This window comes from Ceratotherium simum, chromosome 24, assembly GCF_057802395.1.
Source record: "Ceratotherium simum simum isolate JZ-2026a chromosome 24, ASM5780239v1, whole genome shotgun sequence".
In the NCBI taxonomy this organism is placed as follows: Eukaryota; Metazoa; Chordata; class Mammalia; order Perissodactyla; family Rhinocerotidae; genus Ceratotherium; species Ceratotherium simum.
In genome coordinates, this window is record NC_141923.1 from 29377141 (window position 1) to 29397639 (window position 20499).

General features: G+C 37.3%; 1 protein-coding gene across 7 annotated transcripts in view; it reads right to left on the minus strand.

The window, feature by feature from the left end:
• The window catches only part of LIN52 (lin-52 DREAM MuvB core complex component), a 111305-nt gene that overhangs the window by 89980 nt on the left and 826 nt on the right, over positions 1–20499 (minus strand). For 3 of the 7 annotated variants that reach the window (XM_004426349.3, XM_087448239.1, XM_087448241.1), the window contains exons 2-5: positions 17066–17140; positions 15785–15822; positions 10946–11012; positions 8651–8734 (exon numbers count right to left, since the gene is read on the minus strand). In XM_004426349.3, coding sequence (XP_004426406.2) covers positions 8651–8734; positions 10946–11012; positions 15785–15822; positions 17066–17140 — 264 coding nt within the window. Of the gene's footprint in view, positions 1–2527; positions 5403–8650; positions 8735–10945; positions 11013–13646; positions 13742–15784; positions 15823–17065; positions 17141–20499 lie in introns of those variants that run through there. The other 4 variants (XM_087448238.1, XM_087448242.1, XM_087448240.1 and 1 more) reach the window with 4 other exon arrangements.

Below are 20499 nucleotides of genomic sequence, written 5' to 3' on the forward strand. Positions count from 1 at the left end.
CCTTTTTCGCAATCCTTACTAATCAATCCATGTTGACATACAAAAAAGAAACTTATCTGCCATTCCTGTAGCAATCTATTGTAATTGCCCTCTTCTCTCCTACTCCCATAGTTCTTTACACTCTTATGGAGTTTATCTCCTCTACCTTTTTTTAAGAATCATTTACTTAATTGTCTTATCTCCCTTTCCTACTAGATTTTAATCTGCACAAGGACAGTAATTATGTCTTACTCATCTTCATATCCCCTACAGAGCCTTGCAGGAAGTAAGCACTCAAACAGTGGCTGACCTGAACACTTCATTCTTTTGCAATTATCTCATCACTCAAAATGGCTAAATATTTGAAAATTTTATTTTAAAACAATTAAATTCTTCTTAAAGAAGGACTAATTAGTCCAAGCTTATTTCATCAATTGTAGCTAACATTCTTGCTTTAATTTAATGAGGCATTGTCTGATACCACACGATAACCAACAGAGTTAAAGGATATAAAAAGATAAGCTGAGATGAGGGAGCTGAACCCATTCTGAGGGTCTTATATCCATGTATGGGAGCTAATGAATTAAACCATCACATTTTGGGAATTTTTTTCTACCAATCTCCTTAATCAAAAGCAAAATGTTAGGGCCGGCCCCGTGGCTTGGTGGTTAAGTGAGCGCGCTCCACTGCTGGCGACCCGAGTTCGGATCCCGGGCTCGCACCGGCGCGCTGCTTCTCCGGCCATGCTGAGGCCGCGTCCCACATACAGCAACTAGAAGGATGTGCAGCTGTGACACACAACCATCTACTGGGGCTTTGGGGGGAAAAAATAAATAAATAAAATCTTAAAAAAAAAAAAAAAAAAAAAAGCAAAATGTTATTTCTGACAATAGAAAAACTAAAGGACTCTGAGCATCAAAAATATACATTGCTTAACAAAGGAATTTTAAAAAAAAATGGAGAGATGAAAAGGAAAACAGAAAACTAAAAGTCAAGCAAGGCATCAACAAAGTTAGGCAAAATAGTCTGATAAAGTCACAAGAATTTTTTACCTAAATCAGAAACCCCGTTCAAGAGATAGGGATAGAGGAGGGGCTGGCCTGGTGGCGCAAGCGGTTAGGTGCGCGCGCTCCACTGTGGCAGCCTGGGGTCCGCCGGTTCGGATCCCGGGTGTGCACCGACGCACCGCTTGGCAAGCCATGCTGTGGCAGCGTCCCATGTACAGTGGAGGAAGATGGGCATAGATGTTAGCCCAGGGCCAGTCTTCCTCAGCAAAAAAAGAGGAGGATTGGCAGATGTTAGTTCAGGGCTGATCTTCCTCACACACACACACACACACACAAAATATTAAAAAAAAAAAAAAAAAAAGAGACAGGGATAGAGGAAAAGCTAATGGTACAGTAAGACTCATGCTGCCATCTAGAGGTTAAAGGCTAGATGATTTTTCTCCTTAATCAGTCAAGTGCAGTTCATTTAACTTTCAACCATTACAGATAGAAGTAGGACTGAACAGGCCTTATAAAGTAAGCCAAATAACTCTGATGTCAGGGCACGAAGAAGAATATCCAGGGTGTAAGAGTCTCAGTTATTCTCTCCCTGCCCTCCTTCATACATTAAAATAAAAAATTAACAAAGTGAACTGTTCTTTAGAATTTTACCTAGATGGGAAACAATTTCTAAACATAAATGGCCACTTCTTCAAAAATCACATGCCTAGAGGGTAGAGAAGTCTACTATACCACAGGCTAGCTTAGAAGCAGGAGGCTTCCTTTGGTATCACCACCAAAGAAAGTCGTACCAAATAGTTTCTGATGCAGACAACTTCATCAATATAGACTACTGGGATGAAGTATCAGGTTTGAATGGAGAAGTCTCAATCTTTTTACAATAAAATGTTGCTTTTAAAAACTATGGTAATTAAATTTAGCTGAATAACAGTCTTGCTGAATCTGCTAAATAAACAAACAGGATTAGACTATAAATTAGCAGAAGCAACTACTTATATCACAATAAGCTAAATTTCTTAAAACTTTTTTAGATGGTAATATACTCAGTGTGATCTTATTTACTTAATAACTTTTTAGCCAATCTTTTCTTTATAGTACCAAGGTAATTTCAAACCAGTCCAAGTAAATAAGTATAAATTAAATCGGGATTTTAATTTATTTTACAGTATATGGTAAAGTGAAATCAAAACAAATACGTCAAATTCAACACCTCTTCCAGATTAAAACACTCAACAAACTAAGAATATAGGATAATTTCCTTGACTCGACAACGGGCATCTACAAAAAACCCACAGCTAACTACTTAATGCCTTCTCCCTAACATCAGAAAGAAAACAAAGATGTCCACTCTTGCCACTTCTATTCAACACTGTTACTGGAATTTCTAGCCAGGGCAATTAGGCAAGAAAAGGAAATAAAAGGCATCCAGATTAGAAATAAAAAAGTAAAACTATCTCTATTTGCAGATGACATGATTCTATTTTAGAAAATCTTAAGTAATCTACTAAAACACAATTAGAATTAATACATGAGTTCAGTAAAGTTGCAGGATATAAGATCAATAAACAAAAATTGTGTTTCTCTATAGTTAGCAATGAGCAAACTGAAAATGAAATTAAGAAAATAATGCCAATTATAATAGCCAAAAATATATATAATATAAATAGCAAATATAACAGCAAAAAATATATAATATCAAAAAATAAAATACTTAGGAATAAATTTTAACAAATGAAGTATAGGGCCAGCCCCAGTGCCCTAGTGGTTAAGTTTGGCGCACTCTGCTTTGGCAGCCCAGGTTCAGTTCCTGGGTGTGGACCTACACCACTCATCTATCAGTGGCCACGCTGTGGCGGCGGCTCACATACAAAATAGAGGAAGATTGGCAACAGATGTTAGCTCAGGGCGGATCTCCCTCAGCAAAAATAGGAAGATTGCCAACAGATGTTAGCTCAGGGCGAATCTTCCTCAGCAAAAAAAAAAAAAAAAGAAAGAAAAGAAAAGAAAAAAAGAAGTATAAAACTTATACTTTGAAAACTACAAAACACTGTTGAAAGAAATGAAAGAAGATCTAAACAAATAGAAAGATATACCACATCATACCTCATCTTAATATTATTAAGATGGCAATACTCCCCGAACTGATTTAGAGATTCAACGCAATCCCTATCAAAATCCCAGCTGACTTCTTTGCAACAACTGACAAGTTAAAATTCCTATGGAAATTCACGGGACCCAGAATAGCCAAAACAATTTTGAAAAAGGAAAACAAAGTTGGAAAACTCACACATCCCAATTTTGAAACTTACTACAAAGGTACAGTAATCAAGACAGTGAGGTACTGGTATAAGAACAGCTCAATGGGTCTTAGAAATAAAGCAAGCCATGTACTGTTGCAACTTACAAGACTAAATCAGGATCATGTCCAGGTCATAATAGTGATGGAGTAGGGTTCAGGTAGAACATAAACCCAAACCATTATCAACAAGCTCCATACTATTTTTACTATGTGAGGCTGATCATCCACTATCATAAAAGGAAAAATTTCAGACATTATGAGATCTTCAAATGTTACTTCTCATCGATAAAACATAAACGATCAAGGGGCCAGTCTGGTAGTTCAGTGGTTAAGAGCATGTGCTCCACTTCGGCGGCCCAGGGTTCACAGGTTCGGATCCCGGGCACACACCGACGCACCGCTTGTCAACCCATGCTGTGGTGGCGTCGCAAATAAAGTAGAGGAAGATGGGCACAGATGTTAGCCCAGAGCCAATCTTCCTCAGCAAAAAAGAGGAGGATTGGCATCAGATGTTAGCTCAGGGCTGACCTTCCTCACACACACACACACAAAAACATAAACTATCCAGAAAAAGAGCAATTTCCAGAAGCTGCATCTTTTCAGTTTTAAGTCAATGGATTTCACTAGAAAAATTCTGTCGTTTCATTTGAAGACATCAGCAGTTGATCATTCAATCAGCAAATACACATTGCATATTTACTATATGCCAGGTACTCCATGGGCTACAAAGATAGCATAAAAATATGGTTCCTACCTTAAAGAGTTAAAATCAATCCCAGCGATAAGAAATGTACCAAAAATCTCCCAAGATGGTCAAAGTGCCATACAAATGAAACAAATCAACTGCTCTAGAAGCAATTTGGGAGGCCAGGAAAGAAAGGTCACTTTCCAGATCAGGTATGAAAAGGAAAGGCTGATGAAAGAGCTAAATCCTGGGCTGAATAATGAAGGATGAATAAAAGTTCTAATACAGTCACATCGCTTAACAACAGGGATATGTGCTGAGAAAAATGTCATTAGGAGAGTTCGTCATTGTGCACTCTCAGAGAGTACTTACACAAACCTAGTTGGTATAGCCTACCATACACCTAGGCTATGTGGTACTAATCTTAGGGACCACTGTCGTATATGTGGTCCGTCATTGACTAAAATGTCGTTACACTGCGCATAAATGTATTAGAAATAGGTCAAGGAGGGCTTTCTAAGAAAAAAGAATAGCATGAACAGAATTAAGAAGACGGGGAAGTGTTCCAGGAACAGTGAGTATTTAAAATGGGAACAGTGTAGATTGTTTTGGTAGGGAAGAAGTAAGTAAGAAGGCTAGAGATTAGGCTAAGGCCAGAGTGTAGAGGATTTTGAATGCCATGCTAAGGAATCTGAATTTTATCACATGGGTAATGATGTACTACTAATGACATGAGAAAAGGACAAACAGAAGCAAATGGTACTTTAGAAAAATTAATCTGGTAGTGGTAAACAAGATGAACTGGAATAGGGTAGTTGAGAGGCAGGGAGACCAGTTAGAAGGTGACTATAAGTAAAATAGGAAGGACAGTGAACTCAGATGGAAGTAACAGAAACAGAATTCTTTATATGATAAGGCAGTTTACAATTTTTTGTATTTCTATATATTTCATGGGAATTTCATATAAATTAACTGCCCAAATCAAGCCAAGGGGCCCCAATCATGAGAAGCTATAAATGCCTATACAAAAACTTACTGCATTCCAAAATCTGCAAACCATAAAGGTTATCTGAGACATAATCATGTACCAATCAAAGGGCAGAGTTCATTTTCCAAAAGACACAATCTAGTTACTATCAGCCCTAGAAGGTTCACATTATTTCTATACTAACATTTAACAATACTCTAGGGAAGTAACAAACAATCATGTTTTGAGGACAAATATTTTTTGCATTTTTTTTCTTTCCATCATCTTTATCAGTGCAGATATTTGCATGAAAACAGGATCACTGGTCCTTGGGGATTCATCAGTTCCTATTGCTTATTTTTCATCCATGTCATTCTTTCAATTAATGCAGGAAAGAGGACTGAGACATTGAAACACCAGATTAGGGTATCAAGTAAATGTCAACCCGTAGAGTAGATGAATAATCTGTAAGGACAAAAAAAGATCTTGCTTTTATGCAAATACACTATACACAATAAAGAAAGAGAGACTGTATCCAAGAAGTCCAATACATATCAATGTAATTCTTTCCAATTCTAAATTTAAAAACTATTTTCTATATGTCAGCTAATTCATAATGATCAGGGAAAATGACAATCAGTTGCAAAGCACTGCTACGGAAGTTGAAATAAGGCTGAGTTTTGAACTAGAAAATAATTGTGAAAAACCTCAGCTGTTCTCATGGGAGTCATCTGGCGGAAATGAGCATTTCTGTTGCAGAATTTTAGTTCTGTGCTTAAGATGGCTGAGTTGGGTGCCTTCAAACTTCCCACCTCCAAAGCTTTAAGTTTTAGAAATGCAAACACTTAACAGTAATAATGGTTTTAACCGTGTGGATTAAAAACTAAAACTAAAAAAAACCACACCAAGTTTCTGATTCTGTGGAAAGCCATTAAAATAGACTTTATTGATGCTTAGAGAACCAACTCATTGTTCTAAAAACTGATAAAGAGAAAGAATCATTTATCCAGTAGGAACAGCTTTCAAGGTAATAAAAAATAGTTAATAAGATAAAGCCCATCACAGGAAAATTCTAGCTAATAAGAAGGAATGACAGAAGTAGAATATTACCATTTTCCAACCTGTAGTAAAATAGTGGATCTAGGCAGTCATCAAAGGCTGATGGAGAATTTTACAATGAATAATAGATCAGGCTAACAACACCTTTATCAATTAATTAATCTTAATATCACAAAAAGAAACAAGCAGACATGACCAATCTTCTGATGGATGCATACAACACCATTTACGAAATATTCTTGCCAAAATGAAAATAAAAATCAAGCCTATAGCTGTGCAAGCTTCTAGATCTAACTACCAGGAAATAAAAAGGGATAGATGAACGTATTAAGCACTACTAGAGGGATGTGAGCAACAAAATCCAGAATGTAGAAAATTCTACAGAACATATAACTAGATTTAATAAATGGCAAGGGAAAATAAAAGGGAGGTGCAACCATGACAGACTAAAAGAGACTTAAGAGACATATCAATCAAATACAGTATGTGAACCTTATTTACAGCCTGATTCAAACAAACCAACTGTATATGTAAAGACAATTATGAGTCAATCAGGGAAATCTGAATCCTGATTGGCTATCTGATGATATAAAGCAAGTCTGTTAAAATTTTTTAGTCATAATAATGGAATTGTGGTTATATTTTTTTTAAAAAAAAGGAGAGAGAGAGTCCTTGTCTTTTTAAATCACACATGAAGTTATTTAGCAATGAGGTAATATGATGCCTGCGACTTGCTTTAAAATAATTATGGGAGGTTTGTAGAAGTGAAACAGATTGGACATATGTTGACTATTGAAGCCAGGTCATGAGTACACGAGGTAATTATTCTGTTCTCTCTATCTTGGTATATATACATTTAAAATTTTCCATAACAAAAAGTGGGGAAAGAAAATACTGCATTATCTTTCTGAGTAGGAAAGCAGAAAAACTAATCAGAGGGAATATAACAATTTCAACTACAACTAACTAGAGATAATACTGTTGATAAATACATTTGGTAATGTAGGATCTTCTTGATACAGCAAGCATAAAATTTATTTCATGAAAAAAATTGACAGAGAGACAAAGGATTGATCATTATGATCATTACAGCATTTATTATCCAGAGCTAGAAAAAGAATCAAGTTCTATATGATACAAGCCTTGCATTCATGAATTTAATAATCGCAGATTTGCCTTTTCATTATAAACCCTGGAGGTCCATGAAATACACGGCAATTGGTACTTTTGCCAAGACATAAACTTTAATCACGAGAAATGACCAGTACACAGAGGAGAGTGAGGTAACAATGAGTGAACCTAGCAGACCACCTAGCAACCACATCTCAAAGCAGTTTGTTATATTCTGCTCCTTGATTCATGAAGCGATTAAAAGATGTTTTCTCGGTAAAAGAAAGCCAACTACTAACGCCAATATTGAAAATAAAGAAAAGATAAAGAGGGCTAAGGAAGTGATGACTATTAGTCAAAAATTAGAAGTTTTAAATTAAATTTTAAAGTGAAATGTTGAATTTGACAGTAACAAATCAATGACATGAACAAATCTACTATACGCTCTACAAACAAGAAAAACAATTTGTGAAACTGCTTTTGGGATTGCTCTACACAGTGCAAAACTTGCAATTATGAAGAAAATTATAAGCTACAGTAGCTTCTCAAAACTGTGGATTTACGAAGGTCTCAGGATGTACACATTGGGAACAAAGTTCTAACCACTGTATTTATGTTGAGTATCTCTTTCAATTACAAAGTGAGAATTTCCAGTTCCTTTTCCAGTTTTATAATGAATACAGTATGGAAAAAGACACAATTTATAAAGAAATAATTTTAAACTAAAAGAATGGAGAGCAGACAGGAATAAATGAGAACTTTTAAAATATTACTCATGGTAGATTACGTTCTCGGTGTGCTATCTATCCCTTTCTTTGGGGAACTAATTGTTCCCTCCCATTCCATGTGATTTGAGTCAGACTAACCCTTCCAATCTGCATCTGCACCCAGGACCTAGGCTTGATCCTTCGGAGTGCTCCATGCTACCTGGTTAAAAGACTGGTTTCAGGATACGTATGTGAGCCAAGACGAACAGAGCCCTCACCAGGACCTTTTTTTTTGGAACATTCAGAAAACAGGTTCTTTCTTTGGGGATTATGAGATTTAAAGACACATAAACTAGAGCTCCTTTTGGCCACCTTCCCCAGGTCTAGGAAAAAGCCATCTGAAGCACCAAAGAATAAGACTAACATACGAATGAAGCAAAGCCCTGAGATACAAAACAAAAGCAAGAACAAGAGCACATCCCAGTGACATCATTAAGAGTCAGGGATCTAGATATTCTCAAAGCTATTTCTACTCCTGGAATTTTGATTTATGTGAACTAGTAAAGTTCTTCTTTTGCTTAAGCTAGTTTGATTTGACATTCTATCACTTAAAACTGAAAAGGTTTCCAATATACTTTTACTGTACAGAGAAAAATAAATTGTTACCTAGTAAACTCAACAATTATTCCAGCACACACTATCATAAAAGGCACACTTTAGATTACAGTGACTTCTTACCTTCAGAACACCTAATAAAGATACTTTCTGATTTATAGCTAGAACTCATCATGAAATACACAACATGCAACCCTGAATAAATGTGCTCTGGGTACTCACACTCATCCAGCCCCAGCTGATAGGCCAAGTTCTGTAGGCCTCGTACCTTCTCCATCAAATTAGCTGTGGTAAGGCTCCCCAGTTCTGAAACAGAGTCATTTATTTCAATACCATTTCTTTCCACTGTTCTCTAGCAACAACTCATTTGGATTGGGAATCCTTGTTATGAAAGTTTTCAAGCTTAATTCCTAGTAAATAAGTAGAAAATGGATCCATATCTCTTCTCATTCGATCATTCCCCCTACACACACACACACACACACACACCTCTTTCCCACTACTGCAAAATGCCTCAAATGAGCTTGCTCACTTAATAAGAAGAGAGTTAGCATAAATACAATAGCAAATTATGTGTTTTATCCTAAGGATCCTTTTATAACATTTATTTTGCCTATCATACAAAATAAATACACCATTAAAATATGAAACATTGTGATTCGACATAGCATTGAGAAAGCCTACAGACAGATCTCTGTCTTGCAAAACGGACAGTGTCTCCACTGTCATTTATAAAACAGCAACTAAACACTTACTGTTCCCCATTTCCCTAAGTTTAGAAAGCAAAGACTAAATATTAATCCAAACTATCCCTTCAAATCAAATTCCTATAAAAATTTTTAAGTTTATCAGATAAAAAGACAGTATACTTAAAATAAAAACTTATTTTCCAGATTTTCACTTAAATAGCACTCAATTCCTTTTAGGTTTAAGACACAGGTCAATTTGTATGAAATATAATGCTATGATCCCTTATTAAAAATTTAAAGTTTCCTTAGAAAATATACACTGATGGGATATTATATAAATGTCTGTTTGGAACATTAGAACAATGAACCCGAGATGCCCTTGAGACTTAATTTTTCCATGGTTGGAGGAGGGAATCTGCATTTATGCATTTCATGCAGAACAATGAATTACTTCTGAAATCAAATAAAGGTGTTATTTTCTCCCACTTATCATGCCACACTCATTATCTGTATCTGGCATATGCAGACTTTCTTGATTTGTTCAGCCACTTAAATAGCTCAAGAATCCCAGAGTTTTAGCTTAATTTCAGTTTATTACTTCACAACCATCATGAATCTTATCACCAGAAGGATGATAAAAAATTAAATAAAGTAGAGCAAAATCAAGGAAAATTAATGTTTTTTAATTTAAATTTCCACTTTGTGGTTGAGTTCCAAGTCATTTATCAAACAACAATATTCACTACTTACAGTATTCTTTACGGGAAAAATTGATTGGATAGAAAGAAATAAAAGACAGGTTTTAACCCACTAAGGGGTTGTCAATTAATAGTACTGACAACAATATATGCCAGTAAATCCTAAATAAGGCACTTGTGTTATAGTTGTAAGAGACTAGACTTAAAAGATCAGAGTTTAAATTTTAACTCTTTCTAATAAATCTTGGTTAAGTTAACCTCTGAACCTTAGATATCATCATTCCTAATTCACAGGACCTTTATGAGAATTAAATGAGAATATCTACATGAGAGCTTTTTGTTAACTGCAAACATTATACAAAATAAAGTTAATATTAAAGGAATTTAGCAGCAGAAGAAATCATTATGACTGAGTCTTGCACTGGCAGGATTGCTACACATGGAAAAGTAGAGGACGGCATTTAGAAAAGATTTTTTTTTTTTTTGGCCGGCCCCATGGCTTAGCGGTTAAGAGCGCGTGCTCCGCTGCTGGCGGCCCGGGGTTCGGATTCCGGGCGCGCACCGACGCACTGCTTCTCCTGCCATGCTGAGGCCACGTCCCACATACGGCAACTAGAAGGACGTGCAGCTATGACGTACAACTATCTACTGGGGCTTTGGGGGAAAAAAATAAATAAATAAATAAACAAAAAATTATAAAAAAAAAGAAGAGATTTTTTTTTTTTGACGAGGACTAGCCCTGAGCTAACATCCGATGCCAATCCTCCCCCGCCTTTTTTTTTCTTGAGGAAGAGTGGCCCTGAGCTAACATCCATCCCCATCTTTCTCTACTTTATATGGGACACCGCCACAGCATGGCTTGATAAGTGGTGCATAGGTCCGTACCATGGATCCGAACCTCCGAACCCCAGGCCGCTGAAGCGGAGAGCGTGAACTTAACCACTAGGCCACTAGGCCAGCCATGAGAAAGGCATTTAGACATGAAGAACTATGACTAAGGATGGTTAAGTAGGCAGTTTGACTGAAATCAAGAATACATTTAAGGGAATAGTAAGAGAAGAATTGGAAAGGTGGTTTGTAGAGGAGCATAAATGTCAGGTTAAAAGTTAGAGGCCACCAGCACTGCTTACCTTTCAACATGTCGATGTCATCACGTTCTATTTCAGCCATCCATTTGGGTGGAGAGCTAGTAATAGGCTGTCAGAAAATAAAAATATATCCATTCAGATACATACAAAATGTGAAGAGACCCTACTCTTCCTTCTTATAAGAAAAGTAACTTGTCACACAGCCTTCAGGTTGCTTGAAAATACTGGCAAATTATAATTTCAAAGACCTAGATTTCCTCAGGTTCAGATACGGCCTACAAAGTCACCTTACAAAATAATACTGTTCATCTTTAAAGTCAGTCTCAGAGAATTCAATCCATTTACATTTAGAGTGATTATTTATATATGAGGGCTTAATGTTGCTATTTTATCACTCATTTTCCAGTTCTTTTGCATTTGCTTTCTTTCTCATCCTGTGTGTTTCAGACTACCAATTCAGTTTGGTAGTTCTGTATGATCTTTTCCTTAGTTTGCTCTTTACTTACCATACGTGTTTCTGTTCTGATTATTTGTTTAGTGGTTACCATGAGGTTTGTATAAAAAATCTCGTAGATGAGATAGTCCATTTTCTGACGGCCTCTTATTTCCTTAGACTAAGTCAATTACATCCCATTCCTCTTCCCCTTCTCAGTTATTATTGTCAGAATTTATTCCATCTTGTGTTGTGAGTTTGTGTTTAAAGTGACGAGGTTATATTTATTTTTTGGTATTTTCCTTCCCTTAATCTTTGATGTTATAATTAAGCATTTCTAACCTATTCTGATAGAGAGCTGCAATTTTTCTCATTTTGTCTACGTATTTTTCTCGTTGCTTAAAGGTTTGTAACCCTTTTCTCTTTTTTTTTTCAGGCATGAGGGCCTTCTTGAGCATTTGTTGTAGTGGGGGGCTTGTAGCAATGAACTCCCTTACCTTTTGTTTATCTCGGATAGTTACTTTTTTTTTTTTTTGAGGAAGACCAGTCCTGAGCTAACATCTATTGCCAATCCTCCTCCTTTTTTTTTTCTCCAAAGCCCCAGCAAATAGTTGTATGTCATAGTTGCACATCCTTCTAGTTGCTGTATGTGGGACACAGCCTCAGCATGGCCGGAGAAGCAGTGCGTCGGTGCATGCCTGGGATCCGAACCCTGGCCGAACCCAGTAGCGGATGGCGCGCACTTAACCGCTAAGCCACAGGGCCGGCCCTGTTTATCTCAGATAGTTATTATTTCTCCATCATATCTGAAGGATATTTTCACTGGATAGAGTATTCTTGGCTGAAAATTTTTGTCTTTCAGAATTTTGAATATATCATTCCACGCTCTCCTAGCCTGTAGAGTTTCTGCCGAGAAATCGGCTGAGAGCCTGATTGGGATTCCTTTGTACGTTATATTTTCTTGTCTTGCTGCCTTTAATATTTTTTCCTTTGGCACTGACTTTTGCCAGCTTTACTATTATATGCCTTGGAGAGGGTCTTTTTATGTCAATATATTTAGGAGATCTGATGACTTCATTCACTTGTATTTCCAGCTCCGTCTCCAGGTTTGGGAAGTTCTCAGCTATTATTTCTTTAAACAAGCTCTCTGCTCTGTTTTCCCTCTCTTCTCCCTCTGGAATACCTGTAATCCTTATGTTGCATTTCCTAATTGAGTCATATTTCTTGGAGAATGTCTTCATTTTTTTTAGTCTTAGTTCTCTCTCCTCCTCCATCTGGAGCATTTCTGCATTCCTATCCTCAACAATGTTAATTCTTCCCTCCATATTGTCAGCTCTGTTCTTTAAAGATTTCAGATTTTTCTTTATCTCCTCCATTGTGTTTTTCATCTCCAACATTTCTGATTGGTTTTTCTTTACAGTTTCAATCTCTTTTGTGAAGAAGTTCCTGATGTCGTTGAATTGTCTATCTGTATTTTCTTGTAATTCATTGAGCTTTTTTATGATAGCTATTTTTAATTCTCTTTTAGGTTATAAATTTCTGTGCCTTCAGGAATGATTTCTGGGTGCTTGTCATTTTCCTTCTGGTCTGGAGATTTAATATATTTTTGAATACTGCTTGAGGGGGTGGGCTTATTTTTCCTCATTCTGAGAATATCTGGTCGCAGCTTCCATCTGCCACCACTGAATGGGGGTCAAGAGCTGTGTATTGAAAATATCCGGTTGCAGCTTCCACCCACCGCCACTGGGTGGGGGTCAAGAGCTGTATATTCTGAGCCCTCCTGATCCGCAGGCATTGTGGCCAATTGGTTGTGCTGGAGCACCTAGTGGGGGGGAGGGGCTCTTTCTTTCACCTGCCGGATCCCAGGGGCTTCTCACTCTACCCTTGCTATCTGCTCTCCTGGGGTGCTAGCTTGATGAAGGCACCCCCACAACAGTTCAGTCCTCTCCATACTGACATTTCCCACAGGCTGTGAGAGAACTTGGAGAGCGATGATTTTCCCTCGGAGGGCCGCCCCCTCCCCCCTCTCTCTTTGAGACCCGTGTGGACCCAGAGGTGAGGGACTCTTTCGCCTGCCCTATCCCAGGGGCTTCTCGCTCTTCCTTCACTATCTGCTCTCCTGGGGTGCTAGCTTGATGAAGGCACCCCTGCAATGGTTCAGTCCCCTCCATATGGGAATTTCCCACAGGCTGTGAGAGAACTTGGAGAGCGACGGTTTTCCCATGGAGGGCCGCCCCTCCCCCATCTTTCTCTGAGAGCCTCGCGGACCCGGAGTCGCTGCTGTTGGGGAAGGAGAGGAGTTTTCCTTACCTCCTTCCACTTCCTCTGGGGGGTCCAGCACCTCCACCTTCAGATGTACGGCCGGGTGGGTCTCTCAGACGTCTTTTGTGTTGTGTGAGTGTCCTCTGTTGGTATATGAATGTCCTTTTTGTTGTATCTTAGGTGGAGAGTCTAAGGGGGAAAGCTCACTCCACCATGATGCTGATGTCCCTCGAGCACTTTTCCTTTTTTTTAAATGAATATTTACTTGGTACTATGTGACAAGCAAAACACTTTACATGCATCATGTCATTTAATTTCCAAATCAACCCTAGGAAGCAGCTATTATTATCCTCACTTTACAAATGAAGAAAACTGAAGTAGAGGAAGATCATAAATAACTTGCCTCCAGTCACAGAGCTGGTGAAACCAGGATTCAAAACCCATGTAGTCTGAGTTCAGAAACCACTACTCTATACTACCTCCAGTAGAAGGCTCTAGGTCAAACTCACCATTTTTCCCTCTACTAGGGAATCAGACTATACCAGGGGATCTTAACCTGGGGTTCTAGGATGGCCCTGAACCCCTAGAAACAAAACTCAAAATAATACGTATGTGCATACTTCTAGGGAAAAGATATAAATATTTAATCAGGTTTTTAAAAAACACCACACTCTAAAAGTTTTTTAAAAAACACATACTTATATTTACAACTTAAAACACTTAGTTTTCAGTTAATTACAACTACACATGAATGATAAGGTAAGAAAATTAAATCAGGTCGTTTCTATTCCATATACTAGACAAAGCTGATATAAAAATAATAGCTACTATGTATTGTTTATTATGTCCTAGACACTATGCAAAGTGTTTTATATACATTATGGCACTTTATACTAACAATCCTCTGAGGTAGTTTCAGATGAGAAAACCAAGGCTCAAAAATGTTAGGAAGACAGTTAAGTAGCAGATTCAGGACTCAAATCCAAGTATGTCTGACTGCAAAGCCTATGGTATCCAGCACTCCTCATGCTTAGGCCTTACTGGATGCTAATAAAGCACAGGCCAGTTTTCATACAACCCTAGCTCTTGAAAAAATGAAAGAGGCTACAAAATCAGATTCCCTCTGAACAAATACTCTCATGGGGACTGAAAGCCATAGGCCCAGGGGGGTCTTAATAACTCAGCACCTTTAACTCCAATAATGAGTAGAGAATGCTAAGCATATAGTAAAGTACTGTGAGAGTTATATTACAAATCCCCAATGGTATGGTTTAATAGAAAGAGCATGGGCTTTGGAATCAGACAGACCTGTGTTCAAATCCCGGCCTGTCACTCACCAGGACTTGGGCAAGTAACTTAACCTCCAAGTTTCTCTGTCAGTCAGTGCTTTTAACATTGGTCTCGAATGCTTCTAAGTATGGTGTTTAGAGTATGGACACTAGTAATCAGACTAATGAGTTCCAAGCCTGGTTCTGCCACTTATAGCCTATAACCTTGGGAAACCTACTTAACCTCTCTGGGCCTATTTCCTTGTTGGTAAAATAAGGACAATAATAGTACCTATATCTCATGTGGTTTTGTGAAGATGAAATAATACATGTAAAGTGCTTAGAACAATGCCTGGCATATGGTAAGCATTATGTAAGTGCTAGCTAATATGATAATCATATTTTCCTGGCATGGGAATATATATATAAGAGAATACATTTAGAGCATCTAGCACAATGCCTGCTGCCCTGCCAGTGGGAAAGTTGTGGCTCTAATGGATGTCTTTCTTCAGATTTCTGATGTGCAACTGAGAAATTTCAAAGTCCTCTAAGGAGGTGTAAGTTAAGGTCATAATGCATTACATAAACAAAAGAGAAAAGCTTCAAAATCATAGTTTGAGCAAAAACAGTACTGGCGTTACGTTAAATACTTCAATTGCCTTACCTTAAAAGCTTTTAAGCTGAGAAAAGAGGCTAACAGACAAAGGTCAAAATGCCAAAATAGAGCAGTTGGACACAGGAAGACATCATCTTCAATTAATATGATGATAATATAAACAGATTTCCGGGGCTACAGTCACAAAATGATTTTAAGGCTATGACATTATTCTTGAAAGTGAACAAATAAGAAATATTTGAACTTTTACCCAGGAGCAAAACATTGCATCAACTTCTTTAGGTAAGAAAGATATTACTTACACTTTTGAAGGAAGCTGCAAATTCAGCAACGCCTGGTACTAAAAAAACAAAACAAAATACAACATTATTCCTTCAATAAATATTTTAGTGCCCCAGACAAAGAAGATTCAGATAAGAAGAAAACAGCCCTGTCTTCAAGGAGCTGATAGTCTGGAAGAGGAGAGAGAGTAAATTAATAACTATAATATTTTTTAAGTGCTCTAAGAAACATACCAGATGCTATGGGAGGACCCCCTTGCCCCCCAAAATGTAAATCTAAATCAGACTGAGGGAGCAGGAAAAGCTTCTCAGAGAAAATAATGCCTCAACTGACCCTTGAAGGATCAGTAGTGAGCTGGAGGACAGGGTGGTGAGATACAATATCTCTTACCAAAAAGTTCAAATTTCCTTTATAGGTATGCTGTTCTGTCAATCCAATTGTTTATTTAAATGTCTCACAGGAAGAATCACATTAAAAAACAGAAAAATAAAAACCAGATATTTAAAAATAAAATAATGTTAAACCTAATTAAAAAAAAAACAAACTAAAAATAATAAAGATCAGTAACATCCAATATTGGCTAGCATATGAGGAAATGGGCATTCTCTTATACAGTCATCCCCTTCCATGTGCACAAAGATATATGTGCAAGGACATACATTGTTAAATTGTTTGTAATAATCAAAAATTGGATAGAACTTAGGTTTCCAAATAGGGTATGAATACATAAACTATAGAATATCTATATAATTAAATATTTTAAAAGAATGAAGTAGATCTATACCTACCAACATGGAAAGATCTGTTAATAAATTACTAGGTGGACTAAATGAAGCTGTAGACCATGTACATATGACTCCACCATTACACCAAAAAAAACAAAACAAAACCCCTCAATATACTTAAAAATATACACTTATTTGTTTATCTGTATAAGCATAAAAAAGGTAAAAAATATCAGTACTAAACTATTAACAATGGTTAACTTTTTAACAGTGATTGAAGGAGGTGAAGAAATACTTTATGTATCTCTGTATTGTTTGAACTTAATACAGGTGTAGTTTTTTGAAATAATTATGTTTTAAAGGCTCCCTATCATTTCCTGAGTCACACTGTGTTCTGAAAAAATAAAAACACCAAACAGCTATTCTTAACATTGGACCACAGAATTCAGTCTCTTCCCTTCGAAGTAAAATTCAAATTTTAATCATTATAGTTAAATGATAACTGTTCAAAAATCTCCCTCAAAGTACCACTAGTTCTCCTGCATCGATTCTGATATAAAGAAACCAAAAACTTACATTGTTCTGGCCAAAGGTCTGGCGAGGCACGGTCAAGTTTTTCAAAACTTAGCAAAGATGCTTCCAGATCTGCCCCTAGAACAAAATACCCAGATGAGCCAAGAAGACACAAAACACATTAATCTATATTTTATGACACTTCAATCTCAAAGAACATAACAAACTGGAACACTCACCTGGAAGTCTAGAGATTTGAGTTCTATAACTACTGATGCTACTGGGCCATACTATACAAATAACTCATTCTTCCTCATCAAATCTCACTTTTCCGATCTCTAAAATGGGCGCAATAATTTAATACTGTGTTAGGAAAAATGAATATCAACAAACCCACCTGCATCTTCACTCATACTTTCCTCCAGTAACAATCAGTTAAGTGTCCCTGCTCTGAAGAAAGACAAACTCCTCTGCTAGGGTTCTGGACCCATCTTCTCTTGCTTTGTCAAAAGACATCATCTTGAATAATCTCTCTCTCGCACAACCAGTTTCTACCTTCTCTACTGGCTCATATACAACAGCAAGCAAGCCTACTCCAGAATTTCCCTTCTTTGAAAAAAACTCTTCCTTGACCCCATGACCTCCTTACCTCTCCTTCACTGCAAAAGTTCTTGAGCTGTCTATCCTGCTGTCTCTACTTCCTTACCTCACATTCTCTCCTTAACCCATGACAATCAGGCTTCTGCCCCTACATACATGGAAACTACTGTTGTCAAGGTCATCTATGACCTATGTTGCTAAATCCAGTGGTCATGTCTCTCTTGTCTCTTATGTGACCTCTTTGCAGCATTCACACACTGACCACTCTCCTTGAAACACTCCACTTCTAGCTTTTATAAGACCACTATGCTAGCTTTTCTACTATCTCACTGACTCCTTCTCCAGTCTCCTCCTCCACGCAGGCCCCATCCTAAGCTGGCTTCACTCTCTTCCTAAAGTCTCCTAAGAAGATCTCATCTCATACCCTTTACCATCATTTATATGCCAATGACTCCATAATTTTATTTCCAGTTTTCAATCTTTCCCCAAACTTCAGAGTTGTATATCCAAATGGCTACTTAACATCTCTCTCCATGTACATGTGTGAAAAACACCTTAAGTCTAATATGTTCAAAACCATACTCTCTCAGTCCTCTCCATTTCAAGAAATAGTACCACCATGAACCCCAGTTCTCAAACCAAAAACCCAGATGTCATCCTTCATGCCTCCTTTTCCTTCATCCTTCCATAACCAATCCATTAGTAAATCCACTACTTTCTATCTCCAAAATACACCCTGACACCAAATTAATCCAAGAAACCATCACTTCTCTCCTAGACCACTTCAGTAGCCTCTTAATAGGTCTCCTTGCTCTCATTCTTACTCCTTCCCCTCCCTACCCTCAAATCTATTCTCCACAAAGTAGCCAGAACTGGTTTTTTTTTTAATGTCCATCAGTTCCTGTCACTCTCCAGCTTAAAGAACTTCTTACCAGCTAAATTCGTGAATGTATATCTACCGTGCCCTATAAAAGCCTACATGATCCAGCCCCTGACTAATTCTTTGACACCATTTCCTCTCCATTCTTGCCTGGGCACACAGTAGGTGCTGGATTTTAACAACAGTTAACATTTGTTGAGTACATATTGTATACTCAATAGGCTAACTAGTTGCATAAATTAGTTCATTTAATGATATAAACAGTAGTTCTTAACATTTTCTGGACAAGTCACACCTTTGGAAATCTGAAAAAAAAGCTATGGACTTACTCCCCAGAAAATGTACATATGTATAAAATTTTTCAATATGTGCTTTTCTCTAAACTGAATTTTCTTCCCAAATATTCTAAGAGAATTTCTAATGGCATTCTAATTGGTAAAGAACTTAACTCCAATCCATCGCCTTAACTAAAGCATCCAAAAATGGTAACAAAGAAAAGCTGTATGTAACACAAAATGTCAATTTTCAAATGCCCCAGGAATGGTACTGATGGGAAGCTCTACCATAACAAAAAGAAACTTATTGGGGGTAGGATCCAATAACCAACAAGGGTGGCCTTATGATACCAGTCTGGGGCATAACTCAGACTCCGCTGTGAGTCTTACTCTCATAAAGTAACTAATTAGATGGCTTTACTTGATTTCAACTCTCTCCTTTTCAAAGAAGTCCCAGTAAATGTAGCCTTAAAAAGATAAATGCATAAATGACCTAAACTTTTTTCAAATCAACATTATTTGAATTAAATTTTAAAGACAGAGACAGGTGGAGCCCTAAAAACAGAAGTGATGGAGCTAGGCAATGGAATATTTTAGGATGTGATACTTATTTAGAAGATGAATTTAAGTTCAAAGTGCTCCACTTGATTTTGTCAGATTAAAAATAAAATATTAGATGGAGAAGGGTGAAACTCTGTGAAAGATGAGAATAAAAACTTTTAAAAATCAAGAGTGAAAATAGAGTGATGGTGGAGATGGCTAGAAGATCAAAGGAAAAAAATATATAACATTTCCAAACTCTTCCCAGCCAAAGAAAGGAAAAGAAATTGAGAGAAGACAGGGAAAAATCAAACACAAGGAACATAACTTTAAAATCTCCAAAACTTATAAATTTACCATTTTAACCATTTTTAAGTGTACAGTTCAGTGGCATTAAGTACATTCACATTGTTGTGTGACCAACATCACCATGCATTTCCAGAAGTTTTTCACCTTCCCAAACTGAAACTCTGTACCCATTAAACAATAACTCCCACTCCTTTGGCTGACATTTTAAATGCCGCCCCCCCCCCTTTTTTTTTCTGGCAAGAGAACATTTTAACAAGAGAGCATCCAGGCAGGAGAATGAATCTCTTTTGACTTCGAACACCCATAATTTCTTATACAGTCTGTACCTGCACTCAAAAAACTTGAAAAAAACTTTCAGTTAAATATGAAACCAAAGCCAAAGTAATATATTATTTATGCCTATATCTAATCACTCTTTCAATAAATGTTAATTGAAGGCCTACTGCTTGCCAGGCACTGTGCTAAGCCCTGGGATCCAACTACGAACAAGACAGACTTGGAATTTATAATCTCGTGTGAAAGCGGCAAAGTTAACAGAATAACTATGCTGACAATGAAGGTACTGAGACAGCGAATAATGGTGAAGGGGGCAACTCTGGATATTGTATTCTGGGAAAGCCTCCCCGAGAGGCAACATTTAAAATGAGACCTGATACTGCAAAAGTGTTTACATGTTTGATTAATCTTTTCCTCTCCCCAAACACCTAGCATTATGCCTTTCATATAGTAGGTACTCAATACAGTTTTTCTGGCCTCATATTTCCTCAGTCCTGAAATGAACTTCCAAGATTCCTTCCTAACAAAACGTGTTGGGTTGAGGAGGGAACACTACATATCAATGAAAAGGACGTGGGGATGGGGGAGACAGAAGCAAAAATTAAGTGAGTTCAGAA